We start from the raw sequence: 23831 nt of genomic DNA, 5'->3' as shown, positions 1-23831 counted from the left end.
TGGCCGTAGCTTCATTTACATATCACATTCATTTACATATTACATTTAATTGTATTGTCTGCTGATGGAAAACATAAAATATGTCGACTGTTTTTGCAGCAATGGATTTTTTGCTTATGACCCATCAAACGATTCAAGCTGCACGGATGTCTGACTTTCTGCTAAGCACTTCTCCACAGTTAAAAAAGAATAATTTGGTGCTTAAAAAATATATTCTAATACATGAGCTCAAGGTCACCTCCATGGGATTACGTAATGCTGCGTCCCACGCTCTGAATAATAATAATACCTGATTTTATATCTTTGTCGCAATTTATTTAACAGTTTTTATTCAGGGTGAAAGCAACCGACTCCCCCGAATCATCGGTTTTATGAAATGTCTACATGATGCTGATGGACAATCATGATAACATTTTCATGATTGATGTTATATAATTGTGTGGAGTATAGCTATTTCCGTGAAAGTTGCTGGCAAATTATTCACAGCCTCAAACAGATTCACCAACAGGGTGAAGGAAGAAAGCAGCATATGTATGAGAAAAAAAAAAAAAAACTGGTGCGGGGAGAGATATTTTTCAAATTTACTGTTGGCCCACAGACACAATTCCATATTTAATGGGATTGTAAATGCATTCGGTTTCAACGGATGCCTTTGCATTTTAAGTTCTCTAATCACTCTAGTCCATAATGTGCCTGAAGAAATGCCATGATAGTCTGCATTTGTGGAAGGCACTTAGCCTGGCATTCTTTTACAAAGATTAGAAATCAGAGGCAAATTATACTGTGGTGGAGTTCTGCTCAACTCAATATTGCTCCAGTGGGAGATCTCTTTCCTTAAAGAACTCAATATGCTAGGTTTCGACTTTCTTCTCTCTCTTTCTCCCCCTCAAACTTGCATTTCTATGCATGTTCAACTTGACATTAAAATGTGACATTTAAGTCACATTTCGTTTCAGCTATTATGAGCAATATGTGTAGGCTACTTAATTGGAGTTATAAAGGTGTTTATATGCTTTCCTGCTGAGAGTTAGATGAGAAGATCTCTCATGTATGTGTGAAGCTGCCACCAGCGACTGACTAGCTTAGCTTAGCACAAAGACTGCAAACAGAAGGAAACCATTGAAGAAAGACAGACGACAAGAATATTCAATCTTTGTTCACAAATACATTAACAGCAGGAATTGCTGCTTTGCTCTCATATCTGTTAGATAAATATGAAGCTGTACTGCTAGCAGTTGGGGAGCTTAGCTTAGCACAAACACTGGATACAGTAGGAAACAGCTAGCCCGGCTTTGTTCAGATAGCAGTTTAACAAAGACACACAACAACAATACATCGGCTTTAATCACATATGCATTGACTTCAGAAATAGCTGCTTTTATTTTTAAATGCTTTATGTTACGATCAAAAGATGAATACTGCTGTCATATCTGGTAAATATAAAGCTATACTGCCAGCAGCCGGTTAGCTTAGCTTAGCACAAAGACTGGAAACAGGAGGAAACAGCTAGCCCAGCTTTTGGTTTTTGTGCAGATAAAGGCTAGCTGTTTCCCCCTCTTTCCAGTCTGTATGCTAATCTAAGCTAACCAGCTTCAGACTGTAACATCATGGTTACCATAGATATTCAAGGGATGTTGATCTTTTCATCCAACACTCAGCAATAAACAGCTTGGTCTCTTCAGAATGATGTTCCCACATACGATCCATAGTCCGCAGGAAGAGAAGGCTGGAGTCAAACAAACAGGACTTTCACACAGGAGATCACTGTCTGTGTGCCGTGTGAAAGCAAATGTCAACGCTAACTTATATTCATTCACGTAATCAACATAAGCATGTGATTTTGTTATGTTTTGTTTCAATTCATAACGTTAAACAACGGACAACACAATTGAGAATGCTTAGTTGTATGAAAATGTAACTTTGTAGGAGACAGGGTTGGAATAAAGCGAGTAAACTGTTATTTGTCGAGTCGGGGCTGAAGATAATGGGGTCACAGTCTCCTCCTATGTCCTTTGTGTCCCAGTGATACATATGTTGACCTGGTCTGCATAATTGCTCCATTGTATTGGGTGACACACTTCACAGGGACTTAACCCTCTCATGAAAGTTGTGTTTTAGCATGCCATGCAGTGAGGATATTCAGTACTTGAAGTCGGTTTTACACACTAAGGTGATGGATTAGGATGTGAAAAAAATCTGTTCGCCTATATAAGAAAAACAGATGAGTTTTGTAGACCAGTTATGAGAGGCACTATGGATCATCAAAGCTTATTATGGGCTGTAGCAATGCATTCTTCAAAAATAAAAAAAACATGCTTTTAAATACAGGCTGTGAAATCTCAGATGGCCACAGATCCCACATGCAACATCAGATCTTTTTGTTCTGAAGATGCTCTCCGCTGATTAATTCAAACATCAAAATAAAACTCTGGTGTTTCTCGTATGCGGGAGTAAACCCTCCAACGTCACGGGGGGTTTTCCGAACCCCATCGGAAGTCTTAAACTGAGAAAGAAGCCAATGTTATGTTTTATTGATTGTTCTCCTGGAGTGTGGAGACAATCAGGCGGGTGAATATTTCATTTCTCTCTTTATGTTTGGACTGAGAGCTATATCCCAGTGTTCAAGGTGTCTCTCCAGACATGTCCCTCAGCAGACATAAACAAAGTTATTAGATGAGCAAGACGGAATTCAGAGGGATATTCAATGCTGAGAGCTTTGGAGGAGCCCTCTGACAGTACGTGCTGGCAATTCAGACTGTCATGCTTCATTGTTCTTTGGGGATGATGGTTGTTGTTTGACTTTGAATGTTACCACGGAGCTTATTGACTCACCGGCGGTGCGTCTCGTTTTGCAATGCTGTGCGTGTGTGAATTATAATTTATGTTTTTTTGGAATGAGGTGGAACACTATATGGCTTTTTGCATATTGGAAGCAGATCAACTTAAATATGTACAGTAAGTGTAAAAGCTTTGTGGAAATGTAGGTCATCGTACTCAGGCGGTGAGATTTTCCCTCTTTGTGTGTATGTTTTAAGAGGAGGAGGTGTTGAGTGTGTTTGTGTGTGTGTGCGTGTGTGTGTGTGTGTGTGTGTGCACATATGGGGGGTTGGGGGTCATATCTGTAACGCGGCTACCATCATGTCTCATACAATGTCTCATGCAGATGGAGAGGGGCGAGCTTCAACATTTACTGTTTTCTTGCCATAAGCGTTAATATGGCTGTTTTCTCCTCGCGCTCGTTTGGCTGTGAGCAACATGGTGTTTGAGGCGTGTGCACTACAGGACTGGGTTGAGGTATAATTATGTAAATTGCATTCAAAGGAATCGGCAATAGCTCATGTGGAATGGATGTGTCAACAAGGTGTCCACGTTCGCTGGGAGAATTCGCTAATTAAACATGACACCGTTTCTCTCCCAACACATGGGCTCAGCGAAACACTGTGGGATTAAAAAACAAATAGTGTGGTGTATATTGTGTTGCTGGGCTGAGAAAAAAAAGAAAAAAAACAATCTCCTTTGAAAAATAGGCTTTCATTTTGCCCCCCGCATGTGTAAAAAAAAATTGCCCCAGAGTTCACTGCAGGACCATTAAACTTCATACATGTTGTTGACATGTGTGTAATGAAAGTGCCGAAACTTCAAACAGCCTGTCTGTGCTGCAGCCTCTCTGATGCCTTACTACAGAGAAAGGATTATTTATTACGCTGGTTATTTGTCTGCCCCACTAAATGCTTGAATTCAATTTGACAGCGAGTGTAGATAAACTACTTTGCCCAAAAGTCTGAAAATCACTGTACCTGAAAAGCAAAGATTAATCCGGTCCACGAGGAAACACAAACACATCCCCCCCCCCCCCCCCCCCCTTTTCTGTGTGATAACCCCCCCCCTGATGAAACAGTCTGTGCACGCCGTTCCCTATTTATGGTGAACTTATCAACGCGGAGAACGAGACGGAGGGGAATAGTGGAGTAACGATCTCCCGGCTTGGGTTGCAGTCGAGGCACGTGATGTGGGTGAAGCGGTGGGACAATTAATGAAGGAGAGACAAAGTGCTCAGAGAGCTCATGAATGACACTTGTGTGCTGGCAAGGAGTGAAAAAAAAATGACTTTTGAAGTTTTTCCGTTTACTCCCTCCTCCTCTCGCATTTGCCCAAGATGAATTGGCTTTTCAGATTTAAGAAAGTGCATGGCTGAAATACAAAGAGAGGCTCATCTATCAGCCCCTGAATAGTGAGAGCAAATCCTATGGCTGCGTGGAGGGAGGGGTGGAGGGTGTGGGGGGGGGGGAGCTGGTGGAGGGGTGCGTTGTTGGTCTCTGATTAGACCGTGGGCCAGTTTTACTCAGCGGCTTGCAGCGCAAACATCAATCCTTTCTTCTTCCACTTCAAATCCTTTGAACCACTTGAGACAATTTCTTCACTGTAAGCCCCCCTTTTAAAGATTTTTCCCCTCTATCAAATGTGCCAGAATATGTGACTCTGAACACTTATTGCAGCTTGGTTGTTTATTATGTAAAACTCGACATCGGTAACGGACATCCAGCGTTCCATGCAAACTATTAGTGTGTGAGTGAGTGAAGCTGCCGATGAGGCGGTAGGAAGACAACCAGGAGCATTGGGAATGGGGATATGTCAGTCTAAACACAGAAGAGAGAAAATACTGAAACAATTTCAAACGTCTGCCATCCTCTTAACACACACACACACACAGAGCAAAGCACAATTACACACATAGCAGCATTATAGAAAGCTTTTATGGTGTTTCCAGGGCGTCAAGATCTTAATTTTTGATGCCGCTTTATGTGCATCCAGAGTATAAATTGGCCTCCCCAGTTTTCTGAAGTGATAAGAGGTAAACACCAAAAACCAATAACTGTCAGCCGAACATTAAATCAAACTGACAAGTCTCTTAAAGGCTACGGCCATGAAAAATTAAGTGCAGGATTTTTTGAGGAGACCTAAAATGTAGAGTCTTTTTTCCCCCCCCATCTATCTCAGCTTGTGTGATCTACATTATTTTTCATACTGTGGCTGGCTTCAACCTTTTTGGATGGAAAACCTTCATTCAATAGGAACATTTAAAAACACTAATTGCAGAGAAGATATATAATTTATATTCTCTCAATTTGCAACGTATTCTCCCGTGTCCCACAGCAAGTCAAAGGCGGCTGACTTGACACCGACTGGAAGTGGTCATCTTGACCTCCTGTTTCACAGCTTCAGTGCATCCGGTCTCTGCGAGGCTGATTCTGTGACCCCCATGAGTGAAGCCTTTAGAGATTTAATGGGCTCAGCCTGTCTCAGCTGTGTCCCGGATTCAGGAAAACTGAAGAGAGAATCGAGTCAAACCCTGACAGAGTGACATTAAATCCTTAATAGTTATTGGTAAGATATTAAGGGATTAAAGCACCACGGGAATGCCGAGGCCGAATGGGGAAAACTATCTGTCAAATATCCTCTCTCAGATTACCATGTTGCACGCCGATGTGACCAACAGCTCCTCTGCACGTACCGCAAATCTCATCAAAATGTGCATATACGGCAGTACGGGCGGATGCAGACTAAATTTAGAGATGAGAGAACTTCATTGCCCTGACACATGTAGGTCTTGAGTCACTTGGCTTTGCATGGTTTTTTTTTCCGGAGAGCAATCACACGAAGATTGAGCAAAGGTGCAGCAAAACTTAAACATGTCAGCCAATTTCAGATGTGCGAAGCAACAGAGTGCTTCAGCAGCGCCGGCGGCTCATGGCCTTGGGCCTCGGGTTGTCTGAATCTGAAATTCACAGTTCAGAGCACACCCGGAGATGGAGCCGTAGAAATCCTTGATGCCCTGCACAATGAGGCCATTTCATAGTGGATCACGGTAGCCCACTTGCTGGTGTTGAAGGGAGAGGAAAAGCATTTTGACAGGCCAATGAAGAATTTATTTGAAATGTCTTGTGGTGTTGAGAAGATTTGCGTGCTCTTCAGAAGAGCTACAAGGGAAAACATCGGAGGGCATGAGTTCATACAACCGTTTCTCCGGCCTGGTTAGAGTGCTTCATCAACACTTGATGATTTGAAGAAGATCAGTCATTTAATCCACAAAATCTTTGGCTTTTTTTATTTATTTTTTTTTGTCTGTCTGAATTGTCAGTTTGATTCAACGCAGCGCTTGTGACAGTGTGTCCACATAGCCTCAGACAAGCACACAGGTTCCCTGGTATCTCGCTGTGCACAGCAGTTTGTATGGAAACCAGCATCCAACAGAGAGACGCTGAACATGAGGGAGCATCAGAGAAAGTGATTTGGACTGACAAGAGAGTTCTCTGCTTGATTTTTCTGGTGACAGACTGTGACAGTGCTCAGGTAGGAAACAACAAATCTTCCCTAAGTATGTGCACAAAGGATACGTGTTGCCAAACGTGAACTGAAAGGACTGTGTGGCACTTTAAAAAGGGCTGGATTGCCCAAATTATGAAACGGAAAAAAAAACATTTTGTACTGTCAACAAATCCTGAGAACAACAAACACCAACGGTGCAGTTTCCCATCCCTCAACAGTGTTTGTGCTCAGCCCCCCAAGCCGGTTTGTTCCTACTGAAGACAGAAATCTTCATAAACAGGTCAACAAAATGGGAAATAATTTCCTCAAACAGCTGGGCTCTGTCATTTCTAGCTAACTTTATAGAAACCACGGTAAATAAGGGATGTGTTGGGGACTATTTTCTCCTTCACGAGGATTATGGGTATCAGGACAATGTATTTATGATTGAATCAAAATTATGGTCCATGTATTGTCACTGTGTTGCTCATCGTGTGTTTATAACAACTAGGGACACAGCTGGAAAGATAACAGTAAATTATAGACAGAACTGTTATTTACATAGATGTAGAAAACAAAATATCTGTATTTATATATCAAAAGCTAACCCTTATAAAATGTGTGTATATATAAAGTATATTATACCTACAGTGAGTCTGACTTGCCAAAGTTTTGAAACATCCAGCATTGAAATCTCTGCCTCCATATTAACTCAATTGAGATGAATGGATTTGCAATTATACTGCAATGAAAAATGACTTTTTAAACATCCTATACAATGTGTCGTTTCCAGAGACGTTCTGTCCAAAAACCTCAAAACGATCCGTATTACTATTATGAAAGGAAAGGTATGAGAAAACTGTATTGTATATATGTTATTGGGCGCTGAGGCAAGTGGGTCAGTAATACAAGCACGGCAATTTGTAAAAGGCGAGGTAAGGATGAAGCAGACCTCTTTTCATGCAGTTCACGCAATTTGTGAAGGACACTCACTGTGTGAAGAAAAAATGATTTGCAAGATGTTCCATAAATCCAAAAGACAAAGATTGAATAGTTTGAATTTTTTTACGCTGTGGACCGAATACTTCTAAATCTTGTTGAATGGAGTCTCATGTTGGTGAAAAGAAATACACTGTTAGTTTGGGAGAAATTTATAGCAACCATTTAAAATCAGTGAAAAGGAGCTGAATGGGGATTCATTTTACTCGAGGTACAACATGAAGTATTTGTTCGTAGCTTCCAATGTAAAGTACAGTTGGGTTGATTGTTGTGTTTCTTGTCTGGTGACGTGTGATTTGCTGGACACGCAGACCCGTTGCTGGGTTGAATATCCACAAAAACAGACCGTATACGAGCCAGAGGGCATGAGAAATGATTACTTTCACGCTGTACTCCTCCCAACTGTCACTGTCGTTTTTTATTCCCAGTCAAGCGCAGATTATTATCCGCTCTATTGTTTTTTTTTAATATTTAAAGAACGGCTCTTCTGTCTGGTTTCCTGGTGGCAGACTGCGGCTGCATCGAGGGACGGTTTCCATTTAGGTGTGGCGCATGGCGTTTACCGAGGAGGAGAGGGGTCACATGGTTTGGTGACACTTCCTGGCTTCCCTTTGTTTGCCTTGCAGAAGCTGCAGATTCTCTCCTCTTCGTCTAATCAATACAACGGCTTTTATCAGCGCTTCAGTCGACTATCTGATTGCTGTTTTCATTTCTAAATGAATGCAATGGATTAAGGGCTGTACCTCGATTGTTTTGCACTAAAAGTTGCTCATGTTGAGTGAAGTAATTTTGTTGTAGCGGCCTTTTGTACAGACAAATGTTCCTCTCTCTACTCTGAGACACACACACACACACACACACACGGTTCATTAGGCACAGGTGTGCCTTGTTGACCTGCTGGATTGCTTGTGGCTCTCTCCTGAAGCTGGATGTGAGCTCTGCTGGCCATACGGCTTTAACTAGAGACACCTGCTCCCAGCAAAGATTTAGGCAGCCAATGAAATCACTGGCTGAGAAAATATCAGATTTTCTCTCGGGAAAGTCTTCCACCCACAGTACCACATCATTAATTGTGCTCCAAAAAACGTGCACTGTACTTTTATTCTGCATGCATGCGGGGGTCACAGGAGTAGAAATCCATACGTGTGGAAGGAATGGCGATACATTCTACATGCGTTCCATTTCTGGCCTAAAACACCCGATAATTGAAACAGAATCTGTATGAATTATGTATGGAAGTCGATAGCCTTTTCTCTCATATGCGCTTCATACGCCCGCGCAATTGATTGTCATGTCACGGTTATTCAACCTACTGGGCAACCGTTGCTCTGTTAACACAGGAGTACAAGGAGGGATTGACAAGTCACACTGAGTAGTGTACTGAAAGCTCCAGACGGCAGAAGAAGGTTTAAATATTAAACCCAGAAGTCCGCCTGCACTCCCAAACATAAAACAGATCTCCCTCTGTTCGCTGTCTCCGTGTGTTGTTGAATATATTCATATGGGCTGGCTGACTGTGCTGATAGCAGGTGCATTAAAAATCTAAAGTTTATAAATGATAGATTGGAGAGCGGGGAGCGGTTGAGATTTCCCTTTCATGAAGTGAACAGAATCAGCTCGTGCGTTGATTATTGTTCCCTCTCTTGAACTAATATCTTCTCGGGGCTCAGCTTATGGTCAAGGAGAAAAACGCCGTCCATTCTTTCGGCTCAAATTAAATATTTATTGTGTTTTTGCGAGGAGGGTCATTTCAGTTTTGTTCCTGCGGGCTCCTCCAGTCGTTCTATTACATAACTCACAATGGAAACGCTAACAATAGTTCATTTCCTGTTCCCGAAGCAGCAAGAATGGGCTCGGCGCTCTTACCTGGGTTTCCGACGTCAACGTTGATCTCGTTTCCCGCAGACCGACTCCTGCTCTTTGTCCACACTCTCTCGCTTCAAATCCATACTGCAGCGACTGCTGGAACTCACAGAGGAGCACAGGTGCATCGCATTACACATTCAGCATCGGCGCGGCAACACAAATTGATTGCGTGGAGGTGCTGGGGAGGGGATGCATTGCCGTTTTTTGCATTTCAAATGTCAACATGCCCAAATTGTTTGAAATGGAAGTTCGGGAAAACAAATTACGAGCGCATCTACATTTCCAGATTTGTAATACATTGTGTTTTTGGCCCAAGATTCAACATGCTAATTAGCCCCTAGGAGATCCATCTAACAGTTTGTGATTTCCCCCTGATTTTTAATCAGTCTAATTTCTCTCTCCGACACACAGGCACGTTCGGCGCCCGTACACACAAAGCCTCTGTTTGCATAATGTGCTCACTGTCTGCTCCTCTGAGACTAAGCACTGTTTGTGCTCCCCTGCATTTGTGTATCTACTGCTGTGCGCGTGTGTGTGTGTGCGCGTGTGCAAGCATGAGATTGTTCAAGTTCATTTGTATGTGTTTTGGGAAAGAGGGCTCAACCCCCCCCTCCTAACCCCACTCCTTTTACTCTGCTGCCCTGACTGTGGCTCGACCATGATTGCTCTGACAATTCAATACTAAAAAAAAACAGAAAGAAAGAAAAAAGAAAACACCTTCTGCCAGACTGTTTTCCCCTGTTCTGTTATGGAAATGAGATTTTCCATCTCACTTCATCTTCCGTACTTAAATACCTCTTTGCTGAGAATAGGACTGTCTAGCCTGTTAACACATTTCCTCCCATATAAGTGCTCTGTTGTTCTGCTCATCTTAGCTGAATTTTAGCTTCTGCGCCTGCACAAAGAAATTAGATTCCCTACAAATTGTGTGAAATGTGAACTGTCCTATTAGGCGTACGTTTATTGCTCTCTAAATCACAGTTAGTGTATGTTGTCATGGTGGCAGGCTGCCGAATCTCCTTGTTTGTATTATTCCCGCAAGTCATGTCTTATTGTCGTCTTCATTCACTTTTCCACTCAGACATGTTACATTGTGAGCTGGATTGTGATTCATGGTACATATTTTTCAATCCCAAAAGCACATTATGTAATTGTAGCCTTCATAATGCCCTTTTATTTATAGTGCACTCTTCAAATTGTGTTTTAAAGTGCTTTACCGGATGAAAAAAGACAAGAGCGGAAAAAAACAACAATGGCCAAAAGCAAATAAACAGAGTGAGGGGGGGAAAAAAAGCATTGAAAGTCTGACAAAAGTTGATTGTCGGTGGCTCAGACCCTCAGATGCTTAGCATACAGGACATTCAGGTACACTGTCGTAAATCTGCAGGAGACAAACAGCAGCGTTCACCAGCCTACTAATCTAAAAGATTTACAACTGGGTGTTTGAGTAGAGACATGTCAGCGGCGTTATCAAGGAGGTGCCCCCCTTTTTTTACTGATGTCGTGTGAAGTCTGGGTCACAGCAGCCCAAGAAAAACAAATAGTGCAGCCTGGAACCACGCGTCATGTGTCAACGTTTAAAAGAAGGAATGGGAATGAATAAGTTCCTGCTTCCAAAAGGTTACAACAAAGTTAGGAATTGAGATAATCTGTGAAAAATGAATCATTAGCTAAAACAAAAGGAAGCCCCAAATGTGTCCTGGTTTAAATGAGGACAGGCTGATAACACATGTGTGCAAACAGATGTCATTGACAATACGAAAATTAATTTAAATACTTGAAAAAATCAATTAAGATAATCTGCCCTTAAGAGCAAACAAAGTAGACATGGAAAACATCGCCGCGGAGCTGGAAATTTAATCTCAGATAATTAATAAGTAGGCCCCCATAAAGCACTCGGTTGGGCTCTAGAGGATGGGGGGGGAATCTCTTCAAACGTACACCAACACGCCTCTTTATCGGGCCTTGTTCTGTAAACGCACATAGCCCAGATTCATTTTTTATTTATTTAATTTTTTTATACGAGAGCTTACAGTATTCTATTCATAGAGCCCTTTAGAAATAGCAAGCATTCATAATGGAGCCGGGATCTGATTAACCTCCTCGCTTGCCGGCACAATGGCAGGCTACCCTGAGACTCAGCCCCGTAATGGAGTCCGCTATCACCGAGCACACTCCAAACATTCTTCGCACCGCAGGACTCGACGACCAGATTGGAATCCCTTAACTCCCCTCTGCACTCGGCACACAGTGGGGAAACAAAACATCCTCTAAGCTGATGCCCCTCAACATTAATCTATCTCTCTGCTCCACTCATGCACCCGCGCACACACACACACACACACACACACACACACACACACACACACACACACACACACACACTATACACCGTAGGCATCCCCTTTTTCACTGCCTTTGTTACAATTTTGCATTCCTAATTGTAAACCCAACTGAAAAATAACAGAGCATCTTTAACCATTTGCACTCCAAGAAGTTTTTGGTCTTTTATACTATGGTTGGTGTGCATCCACTCACCGGTAAATATAAAATCCAGTGTAATAGTGCTGCAACAGGCTGTCGATTTTACTCACTGCTGTAACTTCTGAGTCTTATTCTGTAACGTTATTATATCGCAGTTTATACTGTATTTCCTGTTGTTTTCCCCTCGTGAACAAAAACAACCACCATTGCCTCATTTCTCCACACGGCGAACACCTATAATCTAATATAATAGAGGACTATTAAGGGGAAATGCTGTGCCATTCTGTTGGGTCTGGTTATTTTCACCAGGCTTTTCCATAAATTGTCATGTCTCTTTTAATCCATACCTGCTTCCCTCTAGCCTCTCTTAAAAAACACACACACACAGTGGATGCTTCAACATGTTTATCCCTCACCTCAATATTGCCATCTCCTGGCCTAACGGGATTAAGCAAGACGCTCACACAGGCATTTCTATTGTGGAGCAAAATGGATAGCTTGTGCCAAATATGTCAGAGGGAGTGATTACACCCCTCAGTGGCCAGTTGGCCCAACAGTCCGCCCCCAGTGGCCAGCCCTGTGGGGGCTGTCAGGACCGGGCAGACTGGAGCGTTTGGTGAGGAGCCAGTCTCACGTTTAACAGCCAGCTCCTGCCCAGCCCCAGAGTGTCATCTGCACCCGCCAATGGGAAACGCTTCTCACCCATCAGATAATGGCTGGGAGGAAATTGCTTCAAGGAGGCGACATCCTCGGATGGCAATATGGAGATGTGAAATATATTCAAGGAAGACGAGGAGAGAGACCTGGTCCTTGAAAAGGCACAAATTAGCATCGACACACACACACACAAGCAAGGAGGCTACTTAATCTCCCGCCTGCTTCGAATAATATAACCGTCCAAGACGGAATCAAATTTATTCACAGCTACCAAACAAATCCCTTATTTACCTCACCTGATATAGTAACGGCCAACGCTCGACTGTGTGCATCCTCGCCCGGAAAACGCAAACCGAAACAAGGAGATTCTCAGCACTGTGGCCGGTTCGGCGGTGACATGGGAAATGAAAATCAAAGTGAAAGTTGGATAGGGAGATGTCAAGTCAAATATGTGCCTGCAATCATCACACGCGGAATATCACTGGGGGTTAATGTGCAGGCCTGCTGATCTTTTGGGGCCCTCATCCATGTAGCTCAAGGCGTTGAAACTCAATATGAAGCATGAAATGTGAAGTAGTCATCATAATTGGATTGAAACCCGCAGTGGATCCTTTTTTTTTTTTCCAGCAGGAAGTACAAAGCGCACACCGAGGTCACACTTCACACTCGAGGAGGGTGATTTCTGGAAGGATCCAGTTGTTTGGTGCACTATTTTGAGGTTTGCTCGTCTCCGGTCTAATTAGCCCGTTATCCTCCGTCCGGACTGTGTGTTCCCTCGTTCAGTCGGTTCAAACGTTGGTTTATCATTCCTTAGCCAGAGAGTTCATGATCAGTGTCTGAAACGTGAGCATGTTATTGCTTGTGAGTCATCTGACGGGCAAAGCTTCCACCTGTAGATGGCACTCTCATCCCTGGTTTTAATTCAAACCTTTAGGGTCGACTCCCCCATTTTAAAATGACTGGCGTCGCTTCCAAAAAACCTCTTTCCTGCTTTGTTTGTCATTATGATGCTTTAGTGGGTGTTTTGTGAACGGCAGCGAGACAGGAATGTTTTGTTTGTTTGTGGGTTTTTTTTTTTAATACTCGGTGCTTAAATTGTAGTGATAAATATGCCGGTGTGCACCTGATGGTACATATGGCCAAAGCTTATTCAAAAATGCTTATGCATAATGAAGTGCAGTGTTGTTCCAATCGTTCTCAGGCAGCGAGCATTAGTTACACAGTGGGGAATGGTTGGAGTTGAGTGGGGGTAGAGGAACCTCAGCCAAACATGATTTGTCTCTGAATACTAATGCCTCTTTTGATCTGCCTCGGCTTTTAGGAGATTTAAACAACAAAATCTGTCTTTCCAAATTTCTTAATAGACTCAGCCTTTTGTGGGCAACATGAAAAAAAAAAATCCTAGAAACATGTTTACACGGCATCCATATTAATGTTCTGGATTTGTTTAAAACATGTTGAGTCCGCTGAGATCTTATTACAGGAAAAGCCCTGTATTATTCATGCTAGGCCCTAATAGACTAATTAATTTATCATAAAATAGTAGCGGATTTTTGATTTTCTTATGTTATGCATTTATTTCCATAATTGATCTTTGTTTTACAAATATATCTTTTTAAGTTGCTCCTCACACGTCTCGAATTCAAAAGCGGTGCAAAAGAGACTTCATCCCTCCTGGAATGATCTGAATTTATTACAGAGCTGCAAAAGAAAAGAAATCAGGGGAAACTAGGAAGAAAGAAAGGGGGGAAAAAAACAATTAGACCTAATAACATCAAGGCTACAAGTACCTATGTGATTTAAATGGCCCTTAAAGCTATTTGGGAGCATATTGTGACAGAATGTGACGTGTGATTAGGGGCAGCGTGTTAAACATTTGGCCAGTTGTAATCAGTTGGAGAGCTGCGTGGATGAGCTGCGGTTCGGGGGGGTTATCTGCGCCTGTAGCGCCACAGGAGGTGCCAAAAGCAACAGAGACCACAAGCTCGTCTGAGCATTTTGGCACCTCCACAGCTGCTCGCATGCTTCCACCCTCTCGTTTCACCAAAGGCCAGTACCGAGCACGGGATAATCTTGTTTTATCTGCCTTTCAGACAGCCCAAATGGCTGAGATTAAACCCTCCACATGACCCCCACGGCCAGAGCGCTGACATGTATACCCCCAGTTTATTAGAGCACCTAAGGTTAAAGTGAGATGAGGAAACTGATAAGGGGGCCGGCCTGAAAATGGCTGGATGGGTTTCCAACAAACAGTCTCCACCTCTCCAAATGAAATAAACACTGGGCTGTGAATGCAGCTCTAATCAAGCTTGTCTATTCAAGGCTGGATCCGTTTAGCACCTGGGTTTACATATGATCCTTAAATGGGCTACTAGAATATTTATTATTTGTGTCATATCTCACAGGTGTTTTAATCTATCCTTCCAATTTTTTCCTGACTTTGTCAATCACTTTGTTCCTAATTACTCCATATCATTGTTTTCTGTTTCAGTTTTAATTAGTGCTTTTTAAATAATAATTGAAGCACCCAATTGCAAGCCTATTTAACCGATAAAACTGAATAGAATAGATAATGTTTGCCTTGGGTGCCTAATCTAAAGCAGCACACACTATGAGGGAGTAGACGTAAATCTGTCAGTCACGTTGAAGGAGACAGATTTCTTCATGTGCTAATTTCTTTTTTTCTTTTACACAATATGCAAATTAACTGTAACTGTCCAAAAATAATAACAATCCCTTTTTTCCTCTCCCTTCAGATGGCATTAATCACGTTTCTAGTAGAAATGCTTTAACATTTAACCGTTTCGTACCGTCTCCATCGAAAGCTTTCAGTCGCGCAAATGGACTGACCTGGGATCAGCTTTCTTTCACATTTAAGTACATGCAGCAACTGTGTCAGCATGCAACACTGATGTAGACGGTGTTACATGTAACACGGCAGCATCTGCTGCCTCCGACTGCAGCCAGAAACATTCAAACCAATCAGAATGTGTTTTTATTCCGTGTCATGTTTCACGTACAACTTGTTTGTGCTTCATGCTCATTTTCTGTTTGGTCCAAGTGCGAACCGGCATGTATGTGGCTCCCTCAATCTGTGTCACTCTGCCTTTTTTTTATATATATTTATATACGCATAGAGAAACCTCTATAATTGGTTACAAAGCATGCAAAATGTTAAAATAATAAACATATAGAAACATTTTTAAAGCCTTTTTAGCATTTTACTCAAACTGGAAGCTATGGAGGTGAAAAAAACCTGGCTCGCAATGTTCTAGCAGTGGGTGACATGATGGCTATTACCCAAAAGGTGGGCCTCTGAGACATTTGTTCCTCGTGGCATATGCCAGGATTACTGCTGCCTGTGTCACCAGATGCTTTCCCTGCCTTCCTACCTGGTGATGTGTGAGGTGGAGCGTCCTCAAATGGGCCCCCAAATGAAGTCAAACTCACTGGCTGACACCAGACTGATTTCTGACCACGTCGTTGTGATTACTGTAACGTTGACTCTCAGGGCAGGATTAACAATATTCTTAGCATTAATTAAAATCACCTCGGCGCTGGGAACAGATGGCCAAAACCTATTAATCTGCTGTAATGCTCTTACTGTCACCACACGCGTCTTAATAAAGCCGTGATCTGCATTAATCACCTGACTTAAGTGAACAAACAAGTATCACTCCTGTGTTAGCCAGGCTTTGTTTGTGGTTCAGGCCTCTGGTGACCTTAGAGTGATGGAGCCTATTGATCAGAAAAAAAATACACAAGCTCAAACACAACGTGGGCTATATGGAGAATAATCACAAATAAACACCACTGTTTGGCTGCTGCGTGAATCATTATGTCTGCTTTAATTTTGGAATGGAATATTTTCGTCTACAGCTGTTCGGCGTTTACCTTGAAACGGCTGCAACGAGGAGTGGTGAGTGCGTGATGAGATTAAAGCGTAATCCTCTTAGTGGCAAACAACTAATTTGGCTAATAATTCTGCTTTACCTTCTGACTCCACAGAACCACACAATCCTGGATTTCAACACCCAGCCAGCATGGGACTGTTGTGCTGAAGGCTTTGTGTGTCTGGTAATGGCATGAAAAGTATCTTATGTTTGCCCCCCCCCCCCCCCCCCCCCCTCTTTCAGCCTGATCTTTAATAAAATAGAGATAGAATGCGAGGGGAGATAAATAACCAAGGATGGACCAGATAATGAGAGAAGGAGGCAATATTTCTTGTTTACGCTCAACATCAGAAGATTTCTCACTAAGTGTTGCGAACCACTAGTGAGTATGCAATGCTGTTCACCTCCCAGATGAAGGGTTTAAGTTGTGCTGCTTAGTGTATAGCCCAGAATAACACTTGATTTGCTCATTTGTGGCATAAAACAAGCTTCGTTTTTCAAAACAAAACCAAAAAATCAACACTTGTTGATTTTGTGCCTCGTGGAATTGAGAACTAACGCTTAACACTTCTTCTTTCATGTGATACGACTGTAGTGTTTATGTTTATATATATTAGGGGTGTGAATCTTTGGCTTCACAGCGATTCTATTAACGATACTGTAGTTGGCGATTCGATTCAAGGGCGATTTCTTTTTTGGAACGATTCGATTCGATGCTTTAAACCACGATTCGATTCAATAACTTGTAACCAAAATTCTATATCCATGAAATAAACATGCAATAATGCGAGTGAGACTATCTGTATTCTTCTGAAAGATGAAAAAATAAACAGACCACAGAGTTACTTATTTAACATATTTATTCTATAAAAAAAAGTAGTCCTGCATAATATTTTATGCTGAATACAAAAATGTTATGCTCAGTTTTTTATAAAATGTTTCAATAGACTACATGCTGGCAGGGGAGAGATTGTCTTAAACGTATTAAAACATTAATCATAAGTAAGAATCACGATTCATACGATTAAACGCATTTATATCGATTATTGGGGAAGCCAAAACGATTCATTCTATTTATTTATTTTAGCAGATCGATTTAGTTGAATCTATAGGACTGACAATCGATTCATCGATTAATCGAATTAATCTTTACACCTCTAATATTTATACACTGTTATCCAAAACATGTCCTACTCTGCTGCGAAGTTCTTCACAGAAGTTATTATTTTCTGCTCACGCTGGCTGGTATTCTTGTACAGAATAAAGCAGGAAACAATCTGAAAAGAAAATATATTGTGTGCTTTTTTCTTTTTTTATTGGACTTCTGTGTCAGACATAGCTTGAGCATAGCATGTATGGGGTGATTCATAAGTGTACTTGTACCAGAACACCAAAGGCCAAAGATCAATGACTGACTTTGTGGTTTTTATCATCAGTTCTGCAGTTGGGGACATAGAATCTGAGCGTTGAAAGCCTCGGCAAATGTGGGCCGCAAAACTCGAGAACCCGCTGAGGAGGGCCGCCAAGCTGAAGGAGGCTCTCGGTCGGCCTCGGGGCGTCGCAGGTACCAGGAGGCTAGCGGAGCTTCGGCCTCGGATTGGAGCTGGAGAGGAGAAGCCGTGCTGTGTCAGCAGCAATGTGAGTGCCTTGGTGAAGAGGGAACTGAAGCTGGAGTGCAAAGCTTTTGATTTACCACTCGATCTGTGCTCCAACCCTCACCTCCGGTGATGAGCTTTGGGTAGTGACAGAAAGAATAAGAGCAGCCAATAATGAGGTTCCTCTGGGTGCCTGGGCTCACCCTTAGAGATGGGGTGAAGAAACAGAAACGCAGGCATCCAGAGGGAGCTTGGACCAGAGCCAGCTGAAGTGCTTCGGGTCATCTGATCGGGAATGTCCAGTTGGTAGGGGGACTTCATTGTGGATCGGGGCAGGCTGGAGAGATCATGTCTCCCATCTGATTTGGGAACACCTCAGGGTCCCCCAGGAGCAGCTGGACAAGGTTACTAAGGAGAGGAACATCTGGACTACCTTCCTTAGCTTAGAAAATATATGGATGGGTGGAAGGTTTATTATATAAGCCAAATTGGGCTTGTATAACACTTTAAATACGGCAGCACAGAGCTCCTCAGCGCCTCTTGTACCTCTGGACTCTGTGCTTTTTCACACCTCCCTCTGTGTCTGCCCTCTCGGGGGCTCAGACAGATTTCACCCAAACTTTTGTGAGGTGTGAAGAGCCCTTTGAAGGGCCATAGACGCCTTTTAATCAGCAGCAAGCTTATCACCCATATGGTTGACAAAGGTCTGGTTGACTCGTGCTCTTTTGTTATCACTATGGAAGCTGTGAGGGTTGGAGATGGAGGGGGGGGGATCATTCACTGTAGTTTATTCTCCTCATTTCTTTGTTCTTCTGACTTCCAAGGCTGTTTATTCAGAGCTATTGTTGAAAAAGATACATTAAGAGCATTTGAGTGTTTATTACGATGGATAGATCTTGATTATAGAGGTGTTTCTCATCTGACAAAGAGATACACCCACTTTTTTTTATCTATAATTAACATTGGGGGGGTCAGAAACGCAAATCAAATTACACTTTTGGGGTTTTCTTTACTGCATTATACTTAAATCCCCCCTCTGTTATCTCAACAGATAACACTGTCAAAGGCTACGACAGAAAGAAACAGTCCTCCTTTGACTTTACTGTGCAAATTATCGATGGGCAAAATTTATGTGAATGATTATGAGAAAGAAAGAGAGAAAGAAAAAACTAAAGAAATAAATATTTATGGGTTCATAGTTTGGGTTTTATCATGCTTAAATGTCAGGGTAGAGATTTTAATGAGTCTGTGTGTGATTGTAATAGAATAACAATGAAAGTCATCACAGGATCCCCAATTATTAGATGTTTTCTCCAGGTTCCTATTTTACATTTTCCTTCACCTTTTACCCAGAGGTGGAGCGTAACGAGCTGCATTATTAAACACTGTACTGAAGTATATTTTAAGTACTCTGCTTCCATTCTACAACATATTATACTTGTATTCCTTTACATTTCAGGGAGGAATATGGTGATTTTTACTGAACTATATTTGCCTGACATATATAAGCTGATTACTCGTCGTAATTAAGTTAAAATGTGATGCATTTGTATAGGTTTAACCTAAATAACCTTCAAATTCCACCACTGCGTCTACTTCTCCACATTCAGGGTGTGACATAGATGTGAACTCTTATTTACATTTGCAGCCATTCTAACTTCATTGTGGATCCCCCCCCTCTTCATTTGTAGTCTCTTCCACCCCGGTGCCTCTCCATAATGTTCTCTAACTGGGTGACACTACTAATCAATTCTTCAGGCTTCCAACAAGTAGACTTCAGCTTCCTCTGAAGACACTGTAGTCCTATTAAAAACGGCCCCTAAGTGATTCAGCCGGCTAATGAATTGCCATATGCAGATTTATTTAAGTCACACTGTTATCAGCCCGATTAAAAGCTCCACGAGCCGTCCAGTGCAATAAACCATTTGCTGCCAGACAAAATGACCAGCAGTTTGCTGCAGAGACAAACGCTCCCCTGTTGGTGGACCACTGGAAGGCCATTGGTCGACGAGGCAGGCTATTTGCATATACCGGGGCTTATAGTCCCACAGCAAAGTCAGAGTTTAGTGCAGTTGTGTTTTCGACCTGACAACCACACGGGCTTGTTTGCATCCTGAATGACTTTATTGTAACTCCTCCAACATGGGACTTTGCAGGCTCGCAGGAGTCGGTCTGTGCGTGCTGCTCTCTTTATTTCTACACCCTGCTCAATGCACAACGACCCGCTACTTCACCTATGAAGAGGATGCGCCCGGGACGGAGATAGGACACCTGGCCCAGGACTTAAAGATCGACCCCGCCGATGACCCCGCCACGTCGTTCCGCTTCATGCAGGAGAACAACTCCTCCGTGGTCGGGATGAGGGAGATCGACGGACTCCTGAGCGTGGCGGAGCGGATCGACAGGGAGCAGCTGTGCCCCCGCTCCCCGCGCTGCTTCGTCGCCTTCGACGTCGTGGCCTTCTCCAACGAGAAGTTCCAGCTCATCCACGTGGAGATCGAGGTGAAGGACATCAACGACCACTCCCCTCGCTTCCCGCGCAACGAGACCACCCTGGAGATCGTGGAGAGCGTCCCGCTGGACTCCAGGTTCCCGCTGCAGATCGCCCTGGACCAGGACGTGGGGGTCAACTACGTCCAGAGCTACAACATCTCCCCCAGCAGCTTCTTTGCCATCGAGGTGCGCGATCGGGAGGACGGGGTGAAGTTCGCCGAGCTGGTGCTGGTGAGGGAGCTGGACAGGGAGGTGGAGGACCGCTACACCATCGAGGTCACCGCGACCGACGGGGGGGACCCCGCCAAGTCCGGGTCTATGGTGGTGTACATCAGCGTGCTGGACTTCAACGACAACAGCCCCACGTTTGAACACAGCTCGCTGAAAGTGGAGCTGGACGAGGACTCCCCGGTGGGCCACAGGGTCGTCAAAGTGCACGCGTTTGACCCCGACGACGGCGTCAACGGCGAGGTGACGTACGCCTTCGCCGAGGGGCTCTCGCCGGAAGCGGGCCGCCTTTTCCACATTGACCCGTACTCCGGGGACGTGACCTTGAGGGCGCTGGTGGATTTCGAGAAAAGGAGGTCGTACGAGCTGCACATCAGAGCCTCGGACTCGGGCTCCAACTCCGTGCCGTCCAGCTGCAAGGTGACGATCGACGTCGTGGACGTGAACGACAACGCGCCCCAGATCGGCATCAAGCCGATGACCTCCAGCAGCGACGGGGTCGCCTACATCACGGAGGCCGCGGCCGCGGAGAGCTTCGTGGCGCTGATCAGCACCTCGGACAGCGACTCCGGCTCCAACGGGTACGTGCGCGTCAGCCTGCTCGGGCACGAGCACTTCACCCTCCAGCAGGCCTACGGCGACTCTTTCATGATCGTCACCAGCACCACGTTGGACCGAGAGAAGATCCCAGAGTACAACCTGACCGTGATCGCGGAGGACCTGGGGAGCCCGCCCTTCAAAACCGTCAGACAGTACACCATCCGCGTGACCGACGAGAACGACAACCCCCCTGTCTTCAGCAAAGACCTGTTCGAAGTGTCGGTCCTGGAGAACAACATCCCGGGCTCCTACGTCACCACCGTTGTGGCCCGGGATCCTGACGTGGGGAAGAACGCCAAAGTGTCCTACAAACTCATAGACGCGGAGATGCCAGGGGGATCTCCGGTGTCCACGTATGTTTCCGTGGACTCCCTCTCGGGGTCTTTGTACACATTGAGGTCTTTTGATTATGAGGCCCTGCAGCAGATTGAACTAGTCATCCAGGCCGAAGACCGAGGCTCCCCTCCTCTCTCCAGCACATCCACCATCAGAATCAAAGTGGTGGATCTGAATGACAATTACCCGTACTTCACCTTCCCCGTCCTTGTGAACGACTCCGCTGATATCCCGCTGCCTTTCAACGCGCCTGCTGGCTATCTGGCCCTCCGCGTCTCAGCCGAGGACGACGACGAGGGAGTGAACGGCGAGCTCCACTACCACATCGTGCAAGGTGACCCGCAGCTTTTCACCATGAACAAAGACACCGGAGACATTGTTCTGAAACAATGGCTGACGTCCGAGATCGGAGACGTGCTGGAAATGAAAATCGCCGTGAGCGACCACGGCAGGTCCCCGCTCTCCGGCGGCGCCACGGTCAGGTTCGTGGTGTCGGACACGCAGCCCTCCGAAGGCCAGGTCGTCATTGTGCTGCGGTCAAGTGACGACGAGGAGGGCTTCGGCTTGGATGGCTCGCTAATTGTCATCATTATGCTCGGCGGGGGGTGCACCCTGTTGCTGATTGCCATCGTGGCCGTTGTTGTGACATGCAAACTCAGCCGTGGGGGGAGAAGCCGTGGCTCCAAGAGAGCGCCGTGTCACAGCCTGTTTGACGGCAGGCCCGTGCCCATGCTCGGCTCCGCGGAGCCCAACATTTACACCGGGCAGCGGGGCTTCTTCCACGAAAGGACCTCCTCGTCTCTGGATGATTCCTGCCTGTACGAGGAGAGGAGTGGGGACTCGGAGACAAAGGTGAGTCAACTACACGAGTCATTTGTTGTTGTGGTTTGTTTTTCATCTTTTATTTTCATATGCATAATATGATAATCCCAAAGTGCTGCCTTGATCTCTGTGCCAGGAATGGAAACTAAGCTCTCTGCTGTCATTTTTGTTTGTTCTGTTAGATGTTCCTGCCTTCAAAGCATTTCCAAGCAACATCTGTGTGGCAAGGTGACAAATACTGCTTGCAAGTGAGGTAAGACAACTAAAAATGTGATTTATTTTCTCAGATAGGATATTCTTTATTCCACAGTCAAATATTATTGAAGAGAGGAGGTACTTAACATGCACCATGCATGCAACTTAGTTGCTTCTGGCATTCCTGTGAAATGAGGTTAGATGGGTAGGATAGAGACAGGCCTCTAAAAAAAAAAAATACATCAATATTCAAGCTAATGTGGTGCAGTGGCTGCTCGTACTGTAACTGTCCGTTGTATTTGCAGTGGCATTGGCAACAGCGACCAGCAGAGCGTGAAGGACAGCGGCAAAGGGGACAGCGACTTTAACGACAGCGACTCTGATATCAGTGGCGACGGAGGAAAGAAGAACTTCAGCACCTTCCAGCCGAGGCTAAAAAGTCAGTTTTTGACATCACTGACTTCGACACAAATATTCACCAGAATGACAAACAATGATACTAAAATCTCTGCACCAACAATTCCTCATCCTTATTTCTATTGCACTTGTATTTCAGGTACATCCAGCGTTGCACACAGCTTGTCTGGGGATTGCCAAGGCACATACTGTGCAGTACCAGCGCAGAGCTTCAGAGGCCCCAGAGACAACGCATACACAATAGGCTTCTCCCCAGTACCGGTCTTCAACAACCCTCACGGCTATCCCAACTTCTGGAAGGACTCTGGTTATGGCACAAGTCGCCCAGCATCCAGGAGCAGCATGCAGACTTTCTCCAGGACCAGGACCCTCCCGCCATACCTCCCCCAGCAGCAGCAGCAGCACGAGGCTGGTGTTGGAGGCACTCAAACCCACAACCAGAGTCCAAATATTGTAACCGTGGCAACGGCATCAGAGGTTGCAACTATCTTTTAAAAATACTGTTGATAACGTGGTTGATATTTATCTGGAAGATGTAAATATTTGCAAAAGTGTATTTGTTATTGCTATATTATCCACAGGTTGTACATATATTTTCTAGTTGAAATTGTTTTTGCATTATTTCAGTATACTGTATTGTATGACGCACACTGGTGCTTCTTTGTCCAATAAAATTGTGATTGAAATCTTAAAAAGGGTCATATATTCAACAATATCACTCACATGTAATGATCTTGACGATACATTTCGCAGAGAACTAATACATTTTACCCATTAAGTACCATTCCCTTGTTTCTTGAAACCCCGGTCTGCATTTCTAAACTCTCCCTCCAGTTTGAATCTACATGATCAAGTCTGCAGTCAGTGATGATCAGATGTATAAACTCAAGCTGCTGCATTACCTGAGAGACTGCCTTTGAAGGCTCCTAGGTTGCTCGGT

At 44.2% G+C, this 23831-nt stretch overlaps 1 protein-coding gene across 2 annotated transcripts; it reads left to right on the top strand.

Moving 5' to 3' along the window:
• The first annotated feature begins 17721 nt into the window (after positions 1-17721).
• Positions 17722-23531, top strand: LOC311022320 (protocadherin 8). 2 transcript variants are annotated; one of them, XM_084023505.1, is made up of 5 exons: positions 17722-17843; positions 19957-22309; positions 22462-22532; positions 22780-22913; positions 23031-23531. In XM_084023505.1, coding segments are annotated over exons 1-5 (2916 nt in total). In that variant the 5' UTR covers positions 17722-17841; the 3' UTR covers positions 23387-23531. The 2 variants fall into 2 exon arrangements, with proteins under 2 accessions (XP_083879631.1, XP_083879630.1); XM_084023504.1 differs by lacking the exon at positions 17722-17843 and having other exon boundaries at positions 19667-22309.
• Positions 23532-23831: the final 300 nt, after the last annotated feature.

This window comes from Eutrigla gurnardus, assembly GCF_963514095.1.
Source record: "Eutrigla gurnardus genome assembly, chromosome: 12".
Classification (NCBI taxonomy): Eukaryota; Metazoa; Chordata; class Actinopteri; order Perciformes; family Triglidae; genus Eutrigla; species Eutrigla gurnardus.
Note: the sequence above shows the minus strand (reverse complement) of the source record. Positions and strands in the feature narration are given on the sequence as shown.

Coding starts and splice junctions, on each gene's coding strand:
- LOC311022320 (XM_084023504.1), top strand. CDS start 19,943: ATGGGACTTTGCAGGCTCGCAGGAGTCGGTCTGTGCGTGCTGCTCTCT. Junction 22,310..22,461: donor GTGGGGACTCGGAGACAAAG/GTGAGTCAACTA, acceptor TTGTTCTGTTAG/ATGTTCCTGCCTTCAAAGCA. Junction 22,914..23,030: donor CTTCCAGCCGAGGCTAAAAA/GTCAGTTTTTGA, acceptor CTTGTATTTCAG/GTACATCCAGCGTTGCACAC.